This window comes from Myxocyprinus asiaticus, chromosome 25, assembly GCF_019703515.2.
Source record: "Myxocyprinus asiaticus isolate MX2 ecotype Aquarium Trade chromosome 25, UBuf_Myxa_2, whole genome shotgun sequence".
Lineage (NCBI taxonomy): Eukaryota > Metazoa > Chordata > Actinopteri > Cypriniformes > Catostomidae > Myxocyprinus > Myxocyprinus asiaticus.
Window position 1 is genome coordinate 11,489,058 of NC_059368.1, and position 25,943 is coordinate 11,515,000.

At 39.3% G+C, this 25,943-nt stretch overlaps 2 protein-coding genes across 4 annotated transcripts in view; one reads left to right on the forward strand and one right to left on the reverse strand.

The window, feature by feature from the left end:
• The first annotated feature begins 1,033 nt into the window (after positions 1-1,033).
• On the forward strand, positions 1,034-16,678 carry LOC127416286 (endothelin-2-like). Its single transcript, XM_051655546.1, has 4 exons — positions 1,034-1,091; positions 8,635-8,782; positions 16,327-16,455; positions 16,570-16,678. The coding sequence occupies exons 1-4, from the start codon at positions 1,034-1,036 to the stop codon at positions 16,676-16,678; spliced, it is 444 nt and encodes a 147-aa protein (XP_051511506.1).
• Positions 16,679-23,024: 6,346 nt separating this feature from the next.
• The window catches only part of LOC127415939 (adhesion G-protein coupled receptor G6-like), a 66,861-nt gene continuing 63,942 nt past the window's right edge, over positions 23,025-25,943 (reverse strand). For all 3 annotated transcript variants that reach the window (XM_051654971.1, XM_051654970.1, XM_051654969.1), the window contains one exon: positions 23,025-24,262. In XM_051654971.1, the coding sequence (XP_051510931.1) occupies positions 24,081-24,262 (182 nt within the window). In that variant the 3' untranslated portion in view covers positions 23,025-24,080. The remainder of the gene's footprint in view (positions 24,263-25,943) is intronic.

Here is a 25,943-nt window from a genome sequence, read left to right on the forward strand (position 1 = left end):
GTTCTCCTTCCTTCCCTCCTCCACATCACCTCACCTCACGGATCTAATTGCTGTAGCCAGGGGCTCTGTGACCAAATATGTTGTTTTGTGTCATAGCCAGCCTTTAATTATCTCTCCTGAATGCAAAACTAAGCTTAATCTGGACTAATGAGAAGTCAAAAAGTGAGCTAAATTGAGCTAAGAAGAGGCAAAAATAACCCCTGTGGTGTTGAATAGAATACATCAGTTTTCCCCCACTGTGATTAAATTACAGGCCCCATTGAGGACCATTCTTAACAACTTTCACACTAAAGTTCATCTCTCAGCTTAGATGTGCCGTGGAACTCGTGTTCTCTGAATCTTTGCAAGGTTTGATCTGAAATGAGAGCAAAAACTGGCATTGTTTCTGTGAACATTCCATCTTTTAATGGCAGAATACATTTAACCAGTTAAAGGAACCCTCCGCAATTAAGAGAGTCTGGCACGCATATGCTTATATTGAGATGTTTCAATTGGCTTTTTATTGTTTTAATTAAGATTGAGGTTTACCACAATGGGCTTCCCTTTGGTTTGAGAAAAAGACCTGGTCTGTCTAGGCTTTCGACTTTGAAAAAGATGGGTTTCCTCTCCAGGCTGTCGTTTTGACTTTGTTCTTTAAACCTCCATTCCTAGTATCAGGCAGGGAGGAAAAAGAGTGCACGGAAATTCCCATTACTGTAAATACCATCTTATTGATGGAGTCCAATCTGATCCACTCTTGCTACTGATACGCTTGTGGTGCACTTGGTATGTTCTCAATTTATAATATACTGTATGATGTGCCTGTCCAGGCATTGAGAAGAACAACTCGGCAGGATGATCTAGAGAAAAAAGATGGGGGGAGGAGGGTGTGGTAGGCTGGAGGTGTCTAGAGGGTGGCAGGAGTTTCTGAGAGACTCCACAGATTGCTTTATCTCCACACAACTTTTCTCTCAACCTTTGGATAGACCTCAAGGACTTTTCCAATTAAAGTAGTGGGTATCTCTGTGCTTCTACATTTTAGGAAAGGAACATTATGGATTTTTCCTTCGTATTCTTGATAAATGCAGTGGTTTTGATATTGGAACAACAAGGTAAATCACTATCATGTTTTATATAGTTCTAGCTTTATAGTGTAAACCATTGCTATTAAAATTAGACTTTCTTTTGTCTGTTCTGTGTACTTTGTATTTTCGCATCATATTTAATTACTAAAGTATATGTTCAATCAACAAATTTCCTTTAGTAATTTGAAGGCATGAACTAACCATTGTTAATGTTTAAATAGAAGGTATAGTTGTTGTCTTATCTGTTATTAACTCACATTGTCTGATAATCAGCTTTTGATATACAAGAAGAATTCTATTATCTTATGTTGAGTTGCCAGACATCGGACATTTGTTAACACAATTGTAAAACCACCATCTGTTTCTCACTGCCAAAAAATATTCTACATAAATCAAAGGAAATCTCACTCAAATCAAAGGAGATTTTACAACACCAGTCACAATATGCAGTTAAAATGATGGAATGAACTATTGAGCTGTTGAATTAGGGTTAAATGTGGCATAAAATGCTGCTTAACCCCATCTGGTTTGAGCATGTATAGGGTGTAAACCCCCATGTGTAGGCCATCTACTACCACTTCTATGGACCATAGAACATGTTTCTTCCCCCATAGTGTGGCAGAAGCCGCCGAACGGTTCCATTTGCCTCAGAATGGTCTAGCTGGATGAAACATGGCTTTTGTGCTGTGGGTAGGCTTAATTGTAATAGTGTTGGAGAGTTCATAGCCAGTGCAAGTTTTCCCTATAAATGTTAGTTCAAACAACAAGACAGAACTATGAAAAACCATGAAATTACAATAATTTCTGATATAACTCAGGAACTTTTCATGTGTGCATGTGAGTGCAGCTCTCGAATCAACTAACAGAAGGATGTTTGCAAGTTGGTCCACAATTTCTCCTTAACAAAGTGTGTTGTTGAGCTCAAGTGTAAGCATTGGATTATTTGTGTTTGTAGTGCAAAACTGTAGGTTATTAGGCTATCACAATCCATGTCAAAATATTGTTATTGCAGTTGATTTCTGGAACTGAATGAAATTCAAATTCTACAATACAATTATCTATGTTGGTTTCAAGTTTCCAGCCAGGTCTCCCACAGGAGAGAAATGATCATGGCTTTCATGTTCAAATCTAGCTAAAACACACGGGCTAACAACACAAAGCCTGTTGTTGCTTCTTCATAGACGAGAAAGGTCTGGTTCAGTTTTGGTGGTTATGGATTTATATAATTATATAATAATTATATAATAATTATATAATGCTTGTCCTTTCTGATCCACCTTGGCAGTTTTCTCTCTCTTCAGGGCACAGGTCACAAAATTTAATTTTTCTTGGGAAAACAAACCATGCTTAGGAGAGCTTCTTCAAGCTGGAGCAGTCTAGCTTTATAAGATTGTACAGGGATGAAGAAAACATTTCCTGATTGGATCTCTCTCTCTGAAGGTTACGTTTTAGGGTAGGGTGGTATATAGTCAGTTTTGTGTGAATTATGCCAGGCATTTTAAGATAACATTCCAATGAATTAGTAATGCATTCTAACTTGAGCTGTTTTACATTTTCACACTTATCAAGATAAAACTCAGCTCTATTTGGAAACTAATTGTAGATGTCAACCGATGCTGTCAACAGCATCAAAACAGTTCTGAAGGATGGATTAAGAACTGAGAGGCCCATGGGCCTACACACCATGGAGGCCCCCAATAAAAAATAATAATAATGATATTATTACTACTACTGATGCATGACACTGGTTATGTGACTACGTTCTTCTTTATGCACACTTGGCTTGGATTTTTCAAATATTTGGAAAATTTTGGAGCAATTATTACAGTGAAATACAAAAGCAATGTCGACCCGGCCGGCTGGCAATGTCATACACAGCCAATAAAGCTTATGTACAGTAGTTCCCTGTCTGTCACTCACTTGACATTGTTTCGATGTAGTGACACTAGGGGTTCGATCTTGAGAGCCCCAATCACCTTTGCTTAAAATAGAAAAGGCCAATGAGAATTGGCAAGTGGAATTTGCATGCCACTCTCCACCCCCGGACATACGGGTATAAAAGTAGATGGCACCACTCATTCAGATTTTTTCTTCGGAGCCGAATGCATGTGTGTGTGTGTGTGTGTGTGTGTTCGTCCTCTCACCTTTCGCTTACGCTGCTGGATTTTACGGTGCATATCAGCGGTCACCCTCGCACGGTCGAGTGTTGTGCTTCCCCTGGGCGCTTCGGCGGCTGAGTCCTCGGGTGCTAAAAGAGTATGTTCAAAAGAGTATATTTCCTTCTAAAAGAGCGCACGCAAATGCTTGGCATCTTTTTAAAGATGTCCTTCCACGTTTGCGCTACTGGATGTGGCCGTTATCTCTCCCCTCAGGACAGCCATGAAATCTGTCTTGAGTGCTTGGGGTGCCAGCACGCTGAGGCAGCTTCTGTGGAAGGGTTATGTTCTCATTGCGAGAACATGCCCATCAGAACTATGCGGTCGCGGCTCACTTCCTTCTTCATGAAGCAAAGAGCCACTGCGGCTGCTCCCCAACCCACTCCGTCCTGGGCTGATGCTCAGCCGGCCGGGTCGGCAAGCACCGCGGGCGATCTGGATGTGGATATGGGAGCGTTTTCGCTGGCTCAACCCCCGCGGACCTCCCATCCCCCAGCACGCTCGTTCTATCCGGAAGAGCTGTCGAGCGATACAGGCGGTCCGCCTCAGGGCGGATTTAATGTGTCGTTCGTGGCTCACAACGAGGGTGAGATTTTGGTCGCAGCATCGGAGGGTGGGCTTCTGCTATCGGAAGAGGACGAATCACAGGATGAGGCAGACGCTGAGATGGCAGCCATGCTTGCCTGCCTGGGCGGCTGCGAACATTGGGCTGAAGTGGAACCCTCCACCCTGCCCTGAGCGTTCATGGCTGGATGATTGGTTTCTGGGCCCCGGTGCCTTTCTTTCCGGAAGTGCACGAGGAGTTAACAAAGTCATGGAAGGCAACTTTTTCTGCCCATACACGCTTGCGGGCTCGTCCATCCTAACTACCCTCGAAAGCGGAGCGGCTAAGGGATATGTCGAGCTCCCCCAGGTAGAGTGCGCCATAGCGGTGCATTTATGCCATCAGTTCACGGATCTGATGCTCCTGGTAGTAGCACCTCCCTGGCACATTCCCCTGAGGCAGGACCTTCTCACTCAGGGGCAGGGCACGCCCAGCACCGCGGCCGGACCTCTGGAATCTCCACATCTGGCTCCTGGACGGGATGTGGAAGACCTAGCGGGTAAGCATGATCATTCAGGCCAGAGCCCCCTCTACGAGGCAGCTGTATGCCTTGAAGTGGCATCTCTTTGCGAACGGGTGTTCTTCCCGTGGGGATGACCCACAGAGATGCGCTGTCGGGTCTGTGCTGCCCTTCCTTCAGGAACGCTGTCTCCCTCTACCCTGAAAGTGTACATGGCTGCCATAGCAGCTTGATCAACAGGTTCCTCAAGGGTGCGAGGAAGTTGAATCCTCCTAGACAGCGCCTGATTCCCACTTGGGATCTCTCTGTGGTCCTACCTGCCCTACAGCGAGACCCCTTTGAGCCCCTGGAGCAGGCCGAGCTCAGCACTTTGTCTCTGAAGACTGCCCTCCTAGTGGCGCTCACTTCCATCAAGAGGGTGGGGGACCTGGAGGCGCTCTCTGTTACCAGCGAATGCCTGGAGTTCAGGCCGGCACTCTCTCACGTGATCTTGAGACCCAGGCCCAGTAACGTGCCCAAAGTTCCCACCACTCCTTTTCGGGACCAGGTGGTGAACCTGCAAGCGCTCCCTTCAGAGGAGGAAGACCCGGCCTTGTCGTTGCTGTGTCCAGTTTGCGCCCTGCAAATCTATCTGGACCTCATTCAGAGCTTTAGATGCTCGGAGCAGCTCTTTGTCTGTTTTGGAGGACAGCAAAAGGGGAAAGCTGTCTCCCAGCAGAGGCTAGCCCATTGGATTGTGGATGCCATTTCTCGTGCATACCAATCTCAGGACTTGCCGTGCCCCTTGGGAGTCCGGGCCAAGGCTTTATAACCTATGCATAGACCTGGTTTCGACCCGAGTGTTACACAGTATCAACAGGTAGACCGGGCGGCCAGTTGGGTGTACCGCTTGCATTGTGCCTTTCCCCTTTTTTTTTCAAAGGTGATAATGTGCGCCTTTTTGTCCACAACAGCTCCCCGTATCTGGTGAACCCCGGACAGCTCTTTATTTCTTAAGCACTGTTCGGTGACGAACTCGGTGGAGGAGTAATGACACCAGGCCCAGTACTCGTGGTATGCCCCTTTTCAGGTGAGCCCGTGTGTTCGGGCTCAGTGCTCCATGTGTGGTGATTCCCCCTTGGTAATCCCGTATGATGAGTTTCCACTGTTCAGTCTCCCTTTAGGTGAACCCTGTGTTTCAATTTGCCAGAGCTTTCTCTGCCTCTCTCTGTAGATAGGGTCCTCCTGTGGTATCATTCCATATGTGAACTTCCCTGTTGGTAAGTCCATGTGAGGTATTCTCCACATGTTAACCTCCCTCCAGTAGGATGTGGTCTCCATAGTGTTCTCCTTCCTGGAGAGGGAAGAGCACTTCCCAGCACTATTCTAGAAAGTGCTCAGCAGCAAATCAGGAAAGGCACCGCTGGTAGCCTACTTGAGTAAGTGCCTCCTCTCCCCCTTAACGGGACTAGGGAGATGCCTTACCTAACTCGCTGGAAGGTCACGACGTGGTTGAGCGCTCGCTGCGAGGCACACAGCAACTTGCCTGTGACCACTCTTCCATACCTCGTGACACGGTTCAGCTGAACCAGCCGCTGACATGGCCGGGACTCTCTGTCGGCTCCTCGGCATAAATCTGAATGAGTGGTGCACGCCATCTCCTTTTATATCCGTATATCCGGGGGCGGAGAGTGGCATGCAAATTCCACTCGCCAGTTCTCAATGGCCTTTTCTATTTTAAGCAAAGGTGATTGGGGCTCTCAAGATCGAACCCCTAGTGTCACTACATCGACACATGTCTCGTTCCCTCCATCAGGGAACAGAGGTTACATCAGTAACCAAGACATTTTGAATTATGAACTAAAGCAATATAATGCATTAATTAGGCCTACTTTCGCTTTTTTATTAAACATTTAATGCATGAAGGACTTAAAAATAAAAAATAAAAAGTCCTCCACACATTGTGTTGCACGAATTCTGTCGCTTATATACAGTAACAAATTAATTTAAACCATCAGCTTTGTACACAGCCAGGGTAAACTGCACCTTATCTCTGTGTTTGGGAGCGTTTTGTGAATCAGAGGCTGTTCTCTGTAGTCCTTCAAATAAACGCACTACCTGTGAGACGTAGAATCCCTGAGTGTGCACTTCACAAGGCATTTCACAAGGCATTTCAAATAAGGCTGACATTTACATGGATCTATAATAGATATCTCATTAAAAAAACAAAAAACAAACAAACAAACAAAATGGTGTAGAGCCCGAAGTCCCTTTGGTTTAGCAGCCATAGGGCAACGGCCCAGTTGGCCCTAATCCATGGCTTTGTGTACTCCATATTGCATTTATATAGTTACCCTCCACAACATTGTTATATTGAAGGATCACTGTGATCAACCCCCATCCCCCCCCCCACCCCACCACCAAAAAAATATAAATAAAGATGTGTGACCCTGCCTCTAGACCTATCTTGCTGAACACCTCCCAAATGCAGAGCCTTCAACAGAGACATTGAAATGTACCGATCATCTGAATTTTAATGTTTTTAAAATATGTTTGATACTACTGTGGAGAAATTGCACTGGGTTTAAACTTGAGTCTTTTCCTTTGAGATTTGTTTATCTGTAGAAGAGGAACCATGTTGCCCATGGTATAAGCGAGTAATCTGTTTTTCATTCAAGTTTTAAAACCCAACCATCGGAAGCTGTAGTGGTGGTTTGCTTTGTACCAGCATCTACATGCGCTGCAGGAATCCTTGAGGCATATAATGTGGTTGGCCACTGATTCATAGTTGCTGTCTTCTTTAAACACAATCCACATGGGCCATTTGGCTTTTTATGTTCCTCAACGTATGTAGGTGTATTCCGTGTTTGTTGAGCTTGTCTCCCATAATCTGTGAATTATTTGTACAGTAACTGTATTGAGAGAGTTTATCAGAAGCAGTACCATCAATGGTAATGTTATCAGGTTATTATCAGCACGATCAATGTTTGATGGCTAAACTGACAATATGGATATACCTTTTAAAGGCAAACAGCTATAAATATCTATAAAGCAACATATATTACTTTCAAAATAATGTGGCTGTGCTATACGGTTATGTATCAGATGGCAATTCCATGTTACTTGACATACTGTTTGCCATGGTACTAAAATAATGACCATATTCATCTACCATGGCATTAACATGGCACTTTCACATGCCACAGTTGCCTTTGGTTTGCTCACTGGGGGCCTAAAGACAATCATTTTTAAGATAAGATTTTCAATCAGTTATTCTTTTAATAACACACGAGGACTTTAAGACATCATTTTCTGTTACTGCAGATTTTTTTTTTTTTTTGAAGCTGCTTAGTGTTGTGAAAAGCACTATACAAATAATATTGAACTGACTTGACTTCCAAGAATACCATGGTACATGTCAAAGACATCATGGTATTGCCATGATGCATGTCAAAAAACACAGTATAATATCATTTAAAAAGCAACAAGAATATAGTTATCTATATACAGGGTTGGGGAGTAACGGAATACATGTAACGGGATTACTTATTTAAAATACAAATTTTAAGTAACTGTATTCCACTACAGTTACAATTTAAATCATTGGTAATTAGAATACAGTTACTTTCTAAAAGTATTTTGATTACTGAAGAGATTACTTTTTATTGTCATTTGTTTCATTTAATATTTAGCGATGAAACACTTTCTTATGATGTGTTACATTCATATGAGCAGCCAGAGAAGTACATATAGAAATATACCTTGTGTAAATTGTCAGCTTTACGCTAAGCTAAAATACTATTTCTAGCCATTTTACATGCACGTTACCAGGCACGATCATATTTTTTTATCAAGAAAATTCACGTTGGACCATAATTTCTGTTTTTCTAGTAAGACCTTTGGTATTAGGGCAAAAATCGTATTCTTGATAATAATTTTTTTATTGTTTTCCTGTAAAAATATCTACAAGTCCTTAAAACAAGATCAATTTGATTTATCTTGTTTTAGAAACAACACTGCATAAGATATTTAGGTTTTTCAGAGAATGTATTTTTAACATGTGTATTTTGTCTTACTGTACTGGCAGAGTTTTATAGTCAAAACAAGTATTTTAAATGTGTATTTTGTCTTACTGTACTGGCAGAGTTTTTATAGTCAAAACAAGTAAAAAAATTTACTAGTGCTGAAGAAGTAATCCAAAGTATTTAGAATATTTTACTGATCTTGAGTAATCTAATGGAATATGTTACAAATTACATTTTACAGTGTATATTCTGTAATCTGTAGTGGAATACATTTCAAAAGTAACCCTCCCAACCCTGTCTATATACCTCTTTTCTTTGTATGCAGCCTACACAACATCTTCGTCAGTCCCAGGGTCCCATGTGAACAGAAGCCCATTGGTGAACAATACTCCACAAATCCATCATCGTGAGAGGCGCTGCTCCTGTGAAAACCTGAAGGACAAGGAGTGTGTGTACTTTTGCCACATAGGAATTGTTTGGGTCGATACACCCAGGTACATTAGCAACACATAGGCCAAAGATTCAACAAAGGAAAGAACAAAGATGTCTTTTATGATTAACATTTGTTTTCAAACAAAGAAAAGCAAAACATAAATACACAGAATCAACATTTAACACCCACTACCACCCCTCCCCATCCCCAACCTCACCCTCAACAAACACCCCTGTGGTCATACATGAGCACATACAAAAGAAAATAAAAACAAAACAACTAATAAAAAAAATATAAAAATCACACACATTAATAACTACCTCTCTCTCTCCACTGTTCCACTCCGAGAACCCTCCAAGAACACCAAGTACCTACCCCATTTCCCAACAAATAAATCCAAATTCCCCAGTCTTCTATATGACCCTTCTTCTAAAGCTGCCACCCTCCCCATCTCCAAGCACCACTCCTGAAGTGGGGGTGCTCCAGCCATCTTCCAACCCCTCAAAATCACCTGTCTGGCGACCATAACACTGGTTAGGACCCAATCCTTCACATGTTTATTCCCCACATTGATGACCGCCCATCTCCCAAAATACAGAGTCTGAGGAAAAACTCTGAACAAAACTCTGAATCCTCAACCAAAACCCTTGGATCTTAACACACACCCTAAAAACATGGGGTGTTTCTCCATCCTCCGATTGGCATCACCAGCAGATGGGTGTGTCTTTAAGACTAAGCCTATACAATCTAGAGGGGGTCCAATAGAATCTATGTAAAATCTTGAATTGCATAAGGCGAACCCTTGCATCTCTAGATACAGACTTGACATTTTTTAGAATCCTAGGTCACACTCCCTCCTCCAGTACCAAGTTTAAATCTTTCTCCCATAATCTCTTGATAGAAGTTACAGCTCTGTCCCCCAGACTTAGAATTAACAGGGAGTAATACACTGATGCCTCATGACCTTTTCCAAAAGCAGTAATCACCTCTCCCAGAGTATCTGCCACTTTAAGGGGGTGTATGCTACTCCCAAAAACAATACAGAGCAGGTGACGCAGCTGTAAATACCTATAGAACTGAGATCTGGAAATCCCAAAATTTTCAAAGGATCTCAACACTCCACTCTCATATCGGTCACCGAGTGCAGCAACCCCCCTCACAATTCACTCTGATCAGCAGAAAGGGGACTTATCAAAACATAATTTTGTGTTCAGCCATATGCTTGAGGCAACATTAAAATAAATGTCCGAATTAAACACTCTGGACAATTTTGTCCATACCGAGTGCAAATGCGAGATAATGGGGTGTAACTTAACTTCTCCGATTCATTTGATAGAAAGGCTTTGCAATGGCGAAATAGGGGCAAGAACTTCCTGTTCAGTACAAAACCAGGGAGGGTCTCTCTCAGGTGGAAGCGACCAATGAGCCAAATGTCTAAGACCGAATCCATAATAATAAAACAAAATCTTGGGTAGGCCTAGCCCACCTTTGTCAATCGGCCTATGTAACTTATTAAAATGTAATCTAGGACATTTACCATTCCAAATGAAGGTCTTCGCTATGCTATCAAATTGCTTGAAATGAGAGAAGGGGAAATCTACAGGGAGAGATTGTAGCATGTAGTGAAATTTGGGAATACAATTCATTTTAATAACATTAACCTTCCCAATCATAGATAAATGTAATGAAGCCCACCAGCCCACATCGCTCGAAAACCTTTTTATTAAGGGATCAAAATGAAATAAATCAGACATATTTGCTGGGAATAAAATGCCTAAATACTTAATGCCCTATTTGGGCCACTGGAAGGCACCCGGCTGGAAAGCCATTACTGGGCAGTACGCTGTCAGAGCCAAAGCTTCAGATTTAGACCAATTAACTCTGTATCCTGAGAACTTAGAAAAGGAATGAATAATTCTGTGGAGGCAAGGCATAGATCTAGTGGGGTCGGAGACGAATAATAAAATATAATCTGCATAAAGCAAAAGCTTATGCACCACACCTCCCGCCACCACCCCTGGACAATCAACTTCCCTTCTTATCGCAGCTGCTAATGGTTCCAGGGCAAGACAAAACAATAATGGGGAAAGAGGGCAACCCTGCCAGGTGCCTATATCCAGAGTAAAATAATCTGAAATGAATCCATTTGTTTGTACCGCCGTTACCGGGTGTCTATAAAGTAACTTAATCCATCCAATAAAAGTATTCCCGAACACGTATATTTCCAAAATATAATCCCATTCTACCATATTAAATGCCTTTTCAGCGTCAAGTGAGATGGCCGCAACCGGAGTCTGATCATTCGCCACTGACCACATAATATTGATGAGATGCCTAATGTTATCAGAAGAGCTGCGGCCCTGAATAAACCCCACCTGATCTAAATGTATAAGAGATGTCATAACTTTACTTAATTTGTTAGCCAAAATTTTTGACAATATTTTAATGTCTAGCTGGATCAGGGAAATTGGACGATAACTTACACTCACTTGGATTTTTGTGTTTTTTAGGAATCAGACTCATCCGGGCTTGTGTCATGGTTGACGGAAGCTTTCCATTCTTTAATGATTCCATATAAACTTCTAACAAAAGTGGAGCCAGTTCTATAGCATAAGATCTGAAAAACTCAGTGGCAAAGCCATCTGCACATCTGGTAGTCAAGGCCTTAATTACCTCGCCAAACTCCTCAAAGGTTATCTCAGAATCAAGAGAATTTATTTGCTCAGTCATCAGTTTAGGGAGTTCTAATTGTTCCACAAAATTTCTTATATCCTCATCAGTAGATGAAGATGTGGAACTATAGAGATCAAGATAGAATTCTTTAAAAGCATAATTTATATCAATGGCCGAGGTAAAAATTTCACCACCAGCAGAATTCACTGAGGGAATGGTAGAAAAAGACTCACTCTGCTTTATATATCTAGCCAAAAGCTTCCCTGCTTTGTCCCCCGAAAAGTATGACTGTCTTGCCCTAAATAACCAACACTCCACCTTCCGCGACAAAATAGTATTATATCTGTATTTCAATCGGGTCAATTCTCTGAGGCCATCAGACAACATTAGGCGCTTCAGCTCTGCCTCTGCACTTTTAATATTCCCTTCCAACTCCACGAGTTCTCGTGCTTTGGATTTTTTGATGAATGAGGCATACTGTATGATCTGACCCCTAAGAACTGCCTTAAGTGCCCCCCAAGCCACGCCCACAGAGGATACTGAGGACCAGTTGGTCTCCATATAAACATTGATTTCAGCCTTTAACATGTGTTGGAAATCAAGATTTTGCAAAAGGGATACATTAAAGCACCAACTACATGATTTATTTTTCTTCATATGTGGCAACAACTCTAATCTCACCAGGGCATGATCTGAGACTAAGATGTTTTCAGTTGAGCAATCAACAACAGATGAATTGAGGGTCTTAGATATATATAAAAAAATATATTCTAGAATAAATCTTATGGACTGATGAAAAAATGTATACTCCCTACCAGATGGGTTTAAAAGTCTCTAAATATCTGTAAGACCAAGATTTTTACACATCCTATGAAGCGTCAATGTTGCTCTAGGGGGCTTTAAGTCTTTGGTTCTTTTAATTGTGATGATTTTGGCTCACATTTAACAAAAACCCACCAATTCACTATCTCAACAAATTAGAATACATCATAAGACCAATAAAAAAAAATTTTTTAGTGAATTGTTGGCCTTCTGGAAAGTATGTTCATTTACTGTATATGTACTCAATACTTGGTAGGGGCTCCTTTTGCTTTAATTACTGCCTCAATTCGGCGTGGCATGGAGGTGATCAGTTTGTGGCACTGCTGAGGTGGTATGGAAGCCCAGGTTTCTTTGACAGTGGCCTTCAGCTCATCTGCATTTTTTGGTCTCTTGTTTCTCATTTTCCTCTTGACAATACCCCATAGATTCTCTGTGGGGTTCAGGTCTGGTGAGTTTGCTGGCCAGTCAAGCACACCAACACCATGGTCATTTAACCAACTTTTGGTGCTTTTGGCAGTGTGGGCAGGTGCCAAATCCTGCTGGAAAATGAAATCAGCATCTTTAAAAAGCTGGTCAGCAGAAGGAAGCATGAAGTGCTCCAAAATTTCTTGGTAAACGGGTGCAGTGACTTTGGTTTTCAAAAAACACAATGGACCAACACCAGCAGATGACACTGCACCCCAAATCATCACAGACTGTGGAAACTTAACACTGGACTTCAAGCAACTTGGGTTATGAGCTTCTCCACCCTTACTCCAGACTCTAGGACCTTGGTTTCCAAATGAAATACAAAACTTGCTCTCATCTGAAAAGAGGACTTTGGATCACAGTCCAGTTCTTCTTCTCCTTAGCCCAGGTAAGACGCCTCTGACATTGTCTGTGGTTCAGGAGTGGCTTAACAAGAGGAATACGACAACTGTAGCCAAATTCCTTGACACGTCTGTATGTGGTGGCTCTTGATGCCTTGACCCCAGCCTCAGTCCATTCCTTGTGAAGTTCACCCAAATTCTTGAATCGATTTTGCTTGACAATCCTCATAAGGCTGCAGTTCTCTCAGTTGGTTGTGCATCATTTTCTTCCACACTTTTTCCTTCCACTCAACTTTGTTAACATGCTTGGATACAGCACTCTGTGAACAGCCAGCTTCTTTGGCAATGAATGTTTGTGGTTTACCCTCCTTGTGAAGGGTGTCAATGATTGTCTTCTGGACAACTGTCAGATCAGCAGTCTTCCCCATGATTGTGTAGCCTAGTGAACCAAACTGAGAGACCATTTTGAAGGCTCAGGAAACCTTTGCAGTTGTTTTGAGTTGATTAGCTGATTGGCATGTCACCATATTCTAATTTGCTGAGATAGTGAATTGGTGGGTTTTTGTTAAATGTGAGCCAAAATCATCACAATTAAAAGAACCAAAGACTTCAACTACTTCAGTCTGTGTGCATTGAATTTATTTAATACACGAGTTTCACAATTTGAGTTGAATTACTGAAATAAATGAACTTTTCCATGACATTCTAATTTATTGAGATGCACCTGTATATATATATATTGAATAAGAATAAACACAAAGAACGTGTAGATTCATTCACAAAACTGTCCCGAAAGTGTGTTCCTCCACAAAACAAGCTTCAGCCGCTAGCGGAACCAGCACAAAAAAAAATATTTTTAAAAATCCATTCCTCGGACAGTCAAACAAATGTGCAGCAGATGACCTAATCCTTCCAATGTCCAGCAAAAAATACTCCACAAAACAAACTCCAGCCAATAGGAGGCATAAACACAAGGAACATGCTGATTCATCCACAACTGTCCCGAAGGAGTGTTATTCCACAAAACAAACTCCAGCTGCTAGGCGGAACCAGCACAAAAAGAAACAAAACAGGTGCCCAGTTTCCTCAGATGGTCAAGTGAATGTTCAGTGAGTCAGGTCCACTAGGCTGCAGAGCAAGTGCCACAAAATGACTCACTCATTCCATAGACCCTATGAAGGATATCGCATGTTGGGGACAAGTAAACTCTCTATGGCCATCCTTAGCATCTATTCTCCACCTGGCCAGGAACTTCAGTGCAAAGCGACCCTCCGTCAATGCAAAAGTTTCTTGAAGGAGTGTTATTCCACAAAACAGACTCCAGCCGCTAGGCGGAACCAGCACAAAAGCAAACAAAAAAGGCGCCTAGCTTACTCGGATGGTCAAGTAAATGTTCAGTGAGTCAAGCTCACTTGGCTGCAATGTGAGAAACACACCATGACTTCCTCAGAACCTTGCTTTTATGAAAGACATCGCTTGTTGTGGGCATGTAAATATTTTGTGGCCATCCTTAGGATTTATTCTCAATTTGGCCGGGAACATCAGTGCAAAAGCGACCTTCCATTGATGTAAAATTTTCTTGCATTCTGTCGATGCAAAAGATTCTTGAAGGAGTGTTATTCCACAAAAAAATTCCAGCCACTAGGCGGAACAAACACAGAAAGAAACAAAAATGCGCCCAGCTTCCTCAGACAGTCAAGTGAATGTTCAATGAGTCAGGCCCACTAGGCAGCAACATGAAAATCACCAAATGGCTTACTCACCCCATTGTCTCTATAAAGGACAATGCTTGCTGTGAGCATGTAAATATTTTGCGGCCATCTTTAGTATCTATTCTCAAGTTGGCCGGGAACATCAGTTCAAAAGCAACTTTCCATTGATGTAAGAGTTTCTTGCATTCCTTGAATCGATTACGTTTCTCTCTTGTCGAATTCGCAAAGTCTGGAAACAAAAAAATGTTGTGGTTCTTCTAAGAAAGCCTTCCTTTACTCCTCGCCTCATGTAACACAAGATCTTTATCGGATGATCTCAGAAATTTGGCCAGAATTGATCGAGGCCTGTCTCCCTCAGCGGATCTCCGAGCCGGGACCCTGTGAACTCGCTCGATTTCCAGCTTATGGCCTGTTATGTTGAGCAGACTTGGAAAGAGCTCATCTAGGAATTTTCCCATATCTCGGCCTTCCTCATGCTCAGGAATTCCAACAATTCAGACGTTGTTTCGCCAATTACGATTCTCAAGGTCTTCCAGCTTTTCCCAAACACGTTCCAAATCTACTTTGGTCGCTAGCGGATTAACAACTAATTCCCTCTCTGAAGATTCCAGATAAGTCCATCCGCTTCTCGACATCCCCGATTCTTGTAACCAACTCAGAGAATTTCGTCTCCATCGCAGTGATCGATCGACGTATTACAGCAAGATCCTCCAAGTCCACCATGACATTCGCCAGCAGTACAGACATGCTCGACAGTTGCCGTTGAATCTCTCCCGCTGCACCGTCCAAACTGAGTCCCTGGTCTGCGGCCCTGTATGGGGTATCAGCTTGAGCAAGTGTCTTTTAATATCTTCAGAGCTCGAGAATTTTGAATTATTTGACATGTTGACTTCATAGAACAATTATGTAGCAGTGTGTATCGAATCTCACTGGTTTAAGACACAAAAATAATTAAAAACTAGCAAAGTGCACAGAGTTCGCCACTGCATGGCGCCACGTGACTCTCCAGAACAAAGATATCTTAAGATTTACTCATGAAATTGAAACATGCAATGAAAAATACATTGCAGTGTATTGCAGAGAAGGGAGGTTGATGTGTGTTGGGGAGTAATGCCTGTAACCTGTACATGCTGAAAGCACGTGTCTGGTTGTATTTAACTGTGTGGTCTCATTAATGTGGCCCACGCATGGAGACCTCAGGACAGGCAGACTGCCTTTGGTGAAAAACAAACCTGAAACCCAAAGACTAAGATGTCTGTATCTTGGGAAATGAAATGACTAACTAAGTGTGAACTCTTTTATACTATATCTCACACCTCACAAGAGATGGCATTAAACTTTTTCTACATCAAAGAAGCATCAAATATATGTAGTCTACAGTTTATGGTCCTGATTGCTCAGGACTGCTTTAATAAATGAAGGTCAAGGATGGATTATACAGTATACACAAATATACTGTATATATACATATACAGTATATTGCATATCTTGCAATATATCTTACAGATTTTACATCTGTAGTTGATGGTTATTGATATAAAAATGGTAGATTTTGAATACTATATAAAATATCAGATGTTCTCCTTCAGTCAGGTCATTCCCTATGGTGTGGGTTCACTTCAAGTGCGTCTAAGGCGAGATGTGAAACGGTGCCATTGTGCAGACAAGAGAGATACAAAGTGTGTGCAGTTTTGCTCTTACTTGTATCTCCAACAAGAGTGAGTATCATTCTTAATTTTACTGTACTTAACACACATTGTGGAAGTTGTTTCAAACAAATTGAACATCACACAAAATATTTAATTGTTGCACTGTACTTGTATATTTTACAGAGATAATAATGTTTCAGTCAAAAGGTACCAACCCAGAAAATCCAAAGAGCGATACAAGTTTGGATTCCCCCTGAGATTGAGGAGGCACAATCCAGTTCAAACAACCTGAAATTGTGGGAGGAAAATACTGTAATAATTTACTGTAGGCCATGTTATTACTTTTTGGGAAGCAAGCCTGACCAAACAGTATGTCTTAATATGTGTGCTTTATAACTGTTGTTGTGAGTGGTTTACAAAGTACAATAGACATAATTTCTAAAGGATTTTGGCATGTGATGAAATGCTAGCTTCTCAGTAGGGACAGTATATAAAGCAAATAGGAGTAAGTGTAGGAGCAAGTACTCTTTACATGTCAGTTTATTGAAAAATACTGTAAAATCGTATTGCTTTTAATTGGCTTTTAATACACGTACAGTATGGCATTTGATGTTTCCTCATAATGTAAGTGAGTACAACATCTAGGGCAGACTTGTTCATTTAATATTTATTGAGGATTAAATAGTGGCTTATTAGCACTTTGGTATTAAACCTATTAGTTGCAGAGTGTTAAGTTTATTTTTAGGTCTCTGTACAAATTAACTGAGTATGTTTTGTTAATGAAAAATTATTAAAAAAAAATTTAAAAATTAAAAAAAAACAATGATAAAAAAAAATATATATGCACAGAACTAAGACAAGCAGTTTAATTTATGAATTGAAACTGCAATCAGTTTTATAATCTAATGAATTGACTGAATATTTATTTTTATGTGAAAAGGCAAATAATAAACATAAACTAATGCTAGAAATCAGTGACATTTTACCCTATTATTTAATTTGCAAAGACAGAAATATACAGTATCTTTCTTAGAGGAATATGGCTGCAGTACGTGATTTATGGGTTTGGTGACTACTTTTTTTAAGTAAACTTTGCAGCGATTTAAACAAAAAAAGCAGGGAGTGACTATTTGCACTAAGTGTAAATAGCACTTGCCACACAGTATGGCTATTTGTACTCCAATAGTCTGGTGTAAACACAGAAATTGAAGACTCCCAGTGTTGCTGCAGTGGTGAGGGGTTTAACAACAGTCTGGATGTTCTTTTTTGTGCAGATGATCCGAGTTCGATTCTGCCTTTTGTCCCACTTTTTTCATCCTGTTTCCTGTCTCCACATTTAATATTTCCTTTAATACTAATAACAATAAAGAAAAATGAAAATAAAGGCTGATTTCCTTGCAGTTATTTTGTCACAGTTTTACTATAGTAATATTGTAGTAACCATGTTTTTTGGCGGAAGCCATAGTTTTAATGTAAATAACCACGGTATTACTACAGTAATATGGTGTTAATATGATAACCATGTTTTTTGGATACTATGATTTTACTACAAAATACCATGATGACACTCTGGTTACTATAGTACTGTAGTAACACCATGGTTAATTTTTGTAAGGATTGATTTAAGGTGTCTGTGGGTCTGTAAATAAACAAAATAAACTAAAAAAATAAACACGCTGCAGTGATGCCCCTATAGTGTATTTTAGTATTTAATTGGGGGTGAAAATGTCATCAAACACTACAGTATTTGAGCTTAGTGTTTACAAACAGCCTCTGCTGAAAAGCCCCCTTTGAATAGACACTAAAGTAAACACACACCTTTAATTTCAAAATGCAAGTTATGGCATATATACAGTATAGAAAAACATATAACTGTTCAACTCATAATGAAAGCTTATTTATTAACCAAAGTTTCGGCTTATCAGCCTTTTTCAAGGTACAAAAAGAAAAAGCCCCCATCTTAATTTGAGTGAGAAATATGCGCCACAAAAACAGCTTTACATCAGGTTTAAAACTTCAGAAATTGTCTATAGATTCACCAACAACAAGAGAGAGAAGGAAATGATTTGAACTTATTACCAGTGTTGAGTAATGTTACTTTTAAAAGTAACTTATTAGAATATTGCGTTACTCCTTAAAAAAGTAACTTCATTAATGAAAAAGTTACTTTTTATGGAAACTAAATCTTTACTTTTGCGTTATTTTTGCATTACTTTTTTCTCACCACTACTCTCTCTTCTGCTATGCTATGCATTTCATACAAAAGACATTACAGGTCATGCTAGCTACTGTACAACACTCATGTCAAAACAACCAGATATTTAGAAAGTCTACAATCAGTAGGTCTTCATGTCATATTTATAATAAAGACTAAATAACAGGAATATGCATGATTTGTTTATCCATCGACATGGCAGCCAACATGAATAATGAAGAATAACCACTGTCTTACCAAATGCAACAAAGTTCGACATCTGAACCTGCATCATATGTCATCATATGCGGTGTCCATCGACAATGCCAGAATCAACTTGAGATATTTTTCAGAAGTCAGGATAAAATTCAGTGGGGAATGCCAACCTAACATGTTCAAGGAATAAGTCTGATGAATAAATGAATATTTTTCACTTAAGTCATCTCAGTGCAAGCTTGTTTTGAGTGGTAAAAATGGTATGTTCCACAAATCACACTACTTGTTTATTATAAGACAAAAATGTAGAATATTTTAAGAAATTAAGACATTTTGTCTGCGCACACAAACCATGTAGTACGTTGCTTGCAGCCGCTGATCCAGAGTCAGCTTTTCTCATCCCATTCTCCTAGTTACGAGGAGCTATAACACGGAGCAGTTTGGCTGCATAAGTCCGTGAATTGAGCGAGTATTTCACCCTGTATATCATGGCATGGCCAGTGGAAGACTAATTTTATAATCCCTCTGCCTAAATGCATTTACTGATTTTTTAACGCAGTGTGTATTTACACATGAATCAGTCGAGTTCCACTCAACCGAATGTTGAATGTTAAATGCTTTAACACAGAGCAGTTCGGATGCAAACTGATCCTAGAGAAGTAGTTACAGGCAGCTTTAAAACAAAGCAATTCGGTTGCACAAACAGTCCTGTGGCCACGGGAAGACTTCTCAGGGCTTATGCCTGTGCTATATTATACCACAAAAATGTGTGTTTACACATTTTTAAATGCAGCCTACATGAATCAGTCGTGAGAATCAAAATTTAACTTACCTGAATGTACATTTTTTTACAAAATGCTGCCTTATGAGGACACATTTCTTAACTCTTATGGGGAAAGGAGAGGTGTAAAAAAGCAACGTGTTACTTTTTAAAAAGCTCAGATATTATGGTCTAAAATAAAAACAAATTGTGTTACTTTACTCGTTACTAGAAAAAAGTCACTGATTAAGTAACATGCGTTACTTACAACGCATTACCCCCAACACTGCTTATTACATGGCTCATGGAATACTCAATTCTGATTGGTCAATGGCGCCATCCAGCGGTCAGATATTGCTCTGTAACAACCGCACATCCTGGGATTTAGACGTATCAGACGCAAGGCCGTAACCATGTCTTGAACATTGGGGGGACCAAACCATTTTGGGAGTGGGGGATCGCGGGTGTTGAAGTCACAAATATAATGGTCCTCTTTGGTCTTTTAAAATAGTAAAGGTGCTGAATGCAATAATTTTCTTTTCAATTAAAATTTGAATTTATTTTCATCACTGATGTATCTGTAAAATGACATGATTGTGTCAGCTGGTTAGCAAAAAGAAAATACACAAAATTATTTACTACCCTTAAGTTGTCCCTAATTGTGTTTTTTCCCCCAGTAGAATCTTAACATAATCTTTTCTTCAAGAACCCTAACGCTGCTCTTTTCCATACAAAAACAGTTCATATTGACCACTGCTGTCAAGGTCCAAAAAGGAAAAAATTATTAAAATATCATATAAATAATCCATACAACACAAAGCTGTTGTATAGCCCCAGAAAGCTTGGAATAAAGTACACAAGTCATATGAACTACTGTTATGATGTCTTTATACTGAAACTTTAATAGTGCTTTATAGTAGGCTATTTGTCCTTTTATTAAGCTTGACAGCTCCTGCTTACTATAAACAGTTATTCTATGGAATAGAGCTGCTTAAAATATACATTTTTATGTTCCAAGAAAAAGTAACAGCATTTGGGTTTTGAACAACATACAGGTGAGCAAATGAGTTAGTAAAAGTACATTTTCCATTTTTAGGTGAACTACTCCTTTAACTGGTGGCTCATTTTTTAAACATAGACCTGACAAGGACATACTCAAAATAAAAGGGTCTATTTTAAAGGAAGACTCTTAGGAGATGATGTTCAAAATTCAGAATTAATGAAAGACATAAAGAAATTATTCAAAAATTACCTAATAATATTTGCATTAAAAATATATGGCACTGTCCTTGCTAAAACCTAAAAACACAATAGAATTCACAAGTCTTACTATGTTCTAGTTCTAATCTGAGGGTGATAACGCTTTTTGTGTTTTATAGGTCATTTTCTTAGACCAAGTGAATTTTATAAAAAGCTACTTCAGAAGCCTGACAGTTTACCACATTCATTCAATTCTTTTAAAAAACTACTCTGTTAATGTTTTCAAATTCAGAATTCAGAATGATAAACAAATCATGTACTGCACATAACATATTGTCAATTCAAAACGGCGAATATCACCAAATGGTGAATAGTTTGCACACTTTGAAAATACTGTCGGTCGGTACAAGATTTCAATAATAAAATAGTGGGCTAATATTGCATGTTTAGTTAGTCACATCTTACATGACACTAACACTCTTAACCTGAACTGCTCAAATGACATTGACGAGCGGTGCCTAAAAATGAAACTTTTTATTTGTTCCATTATGTTATTAATGCAACAATTTATTGAAAATTTGGCCAAATCTGATTCTTGGGGGCCACTTGTCCCCCTCAATGTATATTGTGGTTATGGCCCTGATCAGACAGCTCATCCGAGTTCTGCTAGCCATCTCTCCTGCTTCTCTGCTGAAATTTCAAATCAATGTTTCATGTGCATTTATTTATTTATTTGGCAAGTAGTCTTGTAATAGGCTGAATTGTGAGGAGTCAGACAGTCATTTTTACAAAGTAAACACCAACAGAACTCCAGTGTAAACCGGAGGTTGATTCCAGCTGTTCGTCAATTTCTTTTCTCTCAAATTACATAATTTCAACGCAAATAAATGTTATGTCCATGTAATTATTTATTTGGTTAGTAGCTGTGTAATAAGCAGGATAATGTATACAGTCAGCCAGTTGTAATTGCAAAATAAACCCCTTCAGTGTGATACAAGACCCCTCCGCTTTGCGTCGGGGTCCTTATCACCCTGTCGGGGTTTATTTTGCGATTACAATCGGCTGACTGTACATTATCCCTTACAAAAAAGATTGGAAGACAATGTTACCAGTAAATGTACCAGGCAGCTAATATCACTCAGATCCCTTCATTTTTAAGAGTTAGGCTAATTAAGTCTGTACAGAAAGCATAAAGTAAACTCCGAGAGCTATAGCCAACTGTGAGGGAAACCGATAAAACTGTCACCTTCAAGATCAAACAGCGTTCTCAACATGGGAGAGGGTAATGGTAATGCTAAATGTTTCCACAGTGCTAGAGGCCATCAATCTTCTGAATAGCTGCACTCATGCTTTCTTTTGCCGTTGCTGTTTTGTTTTCTATGAGGTGACGCCTTTCTGATGTATATTGTTGTCGGGTCTGGTCTCTGACTCTGATAAGTGATCACATATTGAAGGACAGAACATATATTTAAGATATTTAAGGTGGACAGTAATGGGTCTGAATTGCCAATTTTTATGAAAGGCTGGCTGTTTATCTCGATTCATTTTTGGCATCATCAGGAATGCTGGTTTACCTCACAGGAAGGCTTTCACAAGCAACTTCTGGAAGGAATTTGTGGTGCTCTCATTTACTACCGGGACAAAGGAACAAACACTCTCTATTACTGTCCCCCCGTTTCAGTCAGACTCATTGAGCCAGCCACTAACCACATTGTTAGGCTCTGGGAAACACCCTTACAAACCCCAACCAAGGCTTAAAAGCGAGCTAAAAACAGATAAAGATTATCAAGGTATGGCGGAATCATACTACAATCCACATTTTTCAGTATCATGATACTGAATTTGCTCTTTAATGTCATTTTTAATATACACTACATAGTATGTAGACACCCCCTTACAATTAATAGGTTTGGCTATTTCAGTAATTCTAGCACAGACAAATCTAAAAGGGATATTATTTCAACTTGTCCCTCCTTTTCTTTAAAAAAAGTAAATGGAAGTTAAATATAATGGAAGTGAACACCATGCTGATGATGTGATTTATATATGTAAAGGTACTGTATTTGGCTAAACTTTAGGTTTACTCCAAAACCGTTTACAGTTATTTCACAACACCAATGTGGCTCATCTAATCAGAATATAGAGTCAGAACTATCCATTTTATAATAGCGGTTTAAAAATTGCCAAGCAGCACTTTCTTTTCACATTGTTCCATAAAAAGAAAATTATTTTAGTGTGTTGTTTCAAACATACAAGACAGACAAGAACTGGCTTAAGTGCATTTAATATGCAGTATGTCACATTTTCATAAAGCATCTATAAATGCTACACGATGATCTATTCTACACTGAAGACCAGAGTAAACTGAATAGCCCTTGGCAAGCATTTACTCTGCAGACATTATCTTTATCGGAGCATGGAAATCTCATAAAAGCCTTTAAAATAAATACCAAGTCCAAATAACAATTTCATTAAACTACAGCAATAATATCTGATTTCTTAAATTTGGTTTTTAGCTGTTTTTTTCCATTGTCACATAACAGAGGCCTTTGAAAGGTTGAATTACTATACTTCTATGAATTTCTAACCTGACTGCTCTCAGTCTTCTGCCCTTCTGTTGGAGCAGTTTTCTGGAACAGCACTGAAAGGATTGAAACATTGAAACAACAAAGTTTTCTGTAACACGTTCATCAGTAGTAGATCATGTAAAGACAAAAATAGAGCATTTAAATAATTACAAAATAAAAGGATTAAAGGTTCACTAATTTACATTAAACATTTATACTTGACTACTTGGGATAAGAGAAGCTAACTCCGATAAAAACACCAAAGGCAAAATTCACAAGCATGAAAATTCAGGCTCCAACCGTTCTTGTTCTTTCAGTTCCTAACAAAGGAATAGTGGACTATTCCTCATGTTTGACAGTCTTTGGTCATGAAATGGTCCCACTTTCTCTCTAAAGAGGTTGAAGAAATGTTGTAGTAAGCATTCATACATTTTTATATACAGAAGACCCCAAAACATTTAAAAAAATAAAATAAAATAAAAAAAAGACATTAGAAAAAGCACAAATAGTAAAATATATTATGATTATTTACAGATCACATAGTCAGTATTAGCTGAATATCACAGTATGTAAAATCCACACTTTCATAGCTTGACCTCTCTACAGGGTTATACATTTCTCTACTCCGGTTGGGAAGGGGTAGAAAGGAGGCTGGGAGGGTTAGCTCAATATAGAAGAGTATAAACATGATTCTGTCTTTCCATTGCTCAAGGTGAGTCTGTGGGACACGGGAGGGTGTCATCTTAGCCCCTTCTCCTTAGAATTTAGTGCTGTGGCTAAAGCTGTCTGACATGATGATGTTTTTGTAGAAGTTGTCAGAGCCTATGGAGCAGAAGCCCTTCATCTTGTCCAGGACCTGGTGCACGGGGAGGATGGACGAGGAGGCCTCTCCATCAGATGGGCTGCATTTGGGACTGCACTGATTGGAGAAACTTTTACCTGCAAGTATGCCAAATGAAGGGAGTCAAAACATATTTAGCGCATGGCATACTGCAATGGTTGATTGAAGGGCTGAGGGAATTTACATCTTTTCTTTAACAGACAGATCAATTAATGCCAACGTATCCATACACTCGCATGGATAATCATGAATTGGCACCAATTTTAATTGTAATCAATCCTTTGACAGTTTGATTATATTAGTTTCCAATTCATCCAACTAGTGGTCATTATAAGGGGTAAGTCACTGTGTTTAAAAAAATGGAAGTAACAGTAGGTGCAATCCTGGCAAACAAAACATTTACAGCCCCACACCGAAGAAAAGGCGTGGATAACTGATGGAAATATTTTTGAATCACTTCAAAAATTAAAACTGTATTGAAATCCTCCATAACCATTAATCTGTATTGTCATTGGTCTGTATAATTAACATAAGAGTTTCCCTCTCTATAAAATATACAAAATACAACATTGCATGAAATGACAGAAATTTAGAACATTTGAAATTAAATTAGAAATTAGAAATAAAGAACAGTCATTTACTGTTGATTAAATAAAAATCTATACAATGACTATTATAATGATTTAAAATAAATAAAATAAAAATAAATAAATGATCCAATTTTGCTCAATACCATGTAGTGACCAGTATAGCATTCACTTTAGCTTAGCATGTATGCAAACATAGCTCAGTCTATAACAACAACAAACCTCTTAAATCCTAAATGACTATTTTAGAATGACACAACATGTACTATACATAACAGCACAATTACCTGAGTCAAAGTAATGAGTGCATATTACTAACTACACAGTAAAATTCATATCTTTGTATTTTGTTTAAATTGGTGTGAAGTTCATTAGTAATGCCATACAGCAGGTGCATATAATCAATCCTCAGCAGAGTGTTCCTGAGGTGGGGCTGAGGTAGCCTACTTGGTGTCTATAGTATTATATTTTAGTGCCAGCAGTGCAAGCTTGGTATTTCTCCTGTGGAAACATTAATGCTGCCAAATGAAAAAGAACAAAACAGAAAGACAAATACTCTAAATAAACAGCCCACCACGAGAAAACATTTGTGTAAACAAAAGTGAGAATGACATTCAGAACTCATAAAAGACACTAAAGCTTGTCATTGTCGAGAGAGAGATTGGGTGGTTGTCAACTCTACAAATTCTTTATTATGGACCCTTTTCACATTTTCATATTTGGAGGTAAAACTAGAGACCATAACAAATGTTAAAGTGATAGTTCACCCAAAAATGAAAATTCTCTCATGATTTACTCACCCTTCTGGCATCCCAGATGTGTATGACTTTCTTTCTTCTGCAGAACAAAAATTAAAATTTTTAGAAGAATATTTCTGCTCTGTAGGTCCTCACACTGCAAGTTAATGGGTGCCAAAATTTTAAAGCTCCAAAAAGCACATAAAGGGAGAATAAAAGTAATCCATAAGACTCCAGTTGTTAAATCCATGTGTTCAGACACAATATGATAGGTGTGGGTGAGAAACAGATCAATATTTAAAGGAACAGTTCACCCAAATATGAAAATTCTCTCATCATTTACTCACCCTTATGCCATCCCAGATGTGTATGACTTTCTTTCATCTGCTGAACTCAAATGAAGATTTTTAGAATAATTTCTCAACTCTTTTGGTCAGTATAAAAGTAATCCATAT

What these genes read in the sequence shown, in the direction of transcription:
- LOC127416286 (XM_051655546.1), top strand. Translation starts at nt 1,034, where the DNA reads ATGGATTTTTCCTTCGTATTCTTGATAAATGCAGTGGTTTTGATATTG. An exon ending in TTTGATATTGGAACAACAAG is followed by an intron (nt 1,092 to 8,634) that starts GTAAATCACTAT and finishes CATCTTCGTCAG; the next exon opens with TCCCAGGGTCCCATGTGAAC. An exon ending in TACTTGTATCTCCAACAAGA is followed by an intron (nt 16,456 to 16,569) that starts GTGAGTATCATT and finishes TATATTTTACAG; the next exon opens with AGATAATAATGTTTCAGTCA.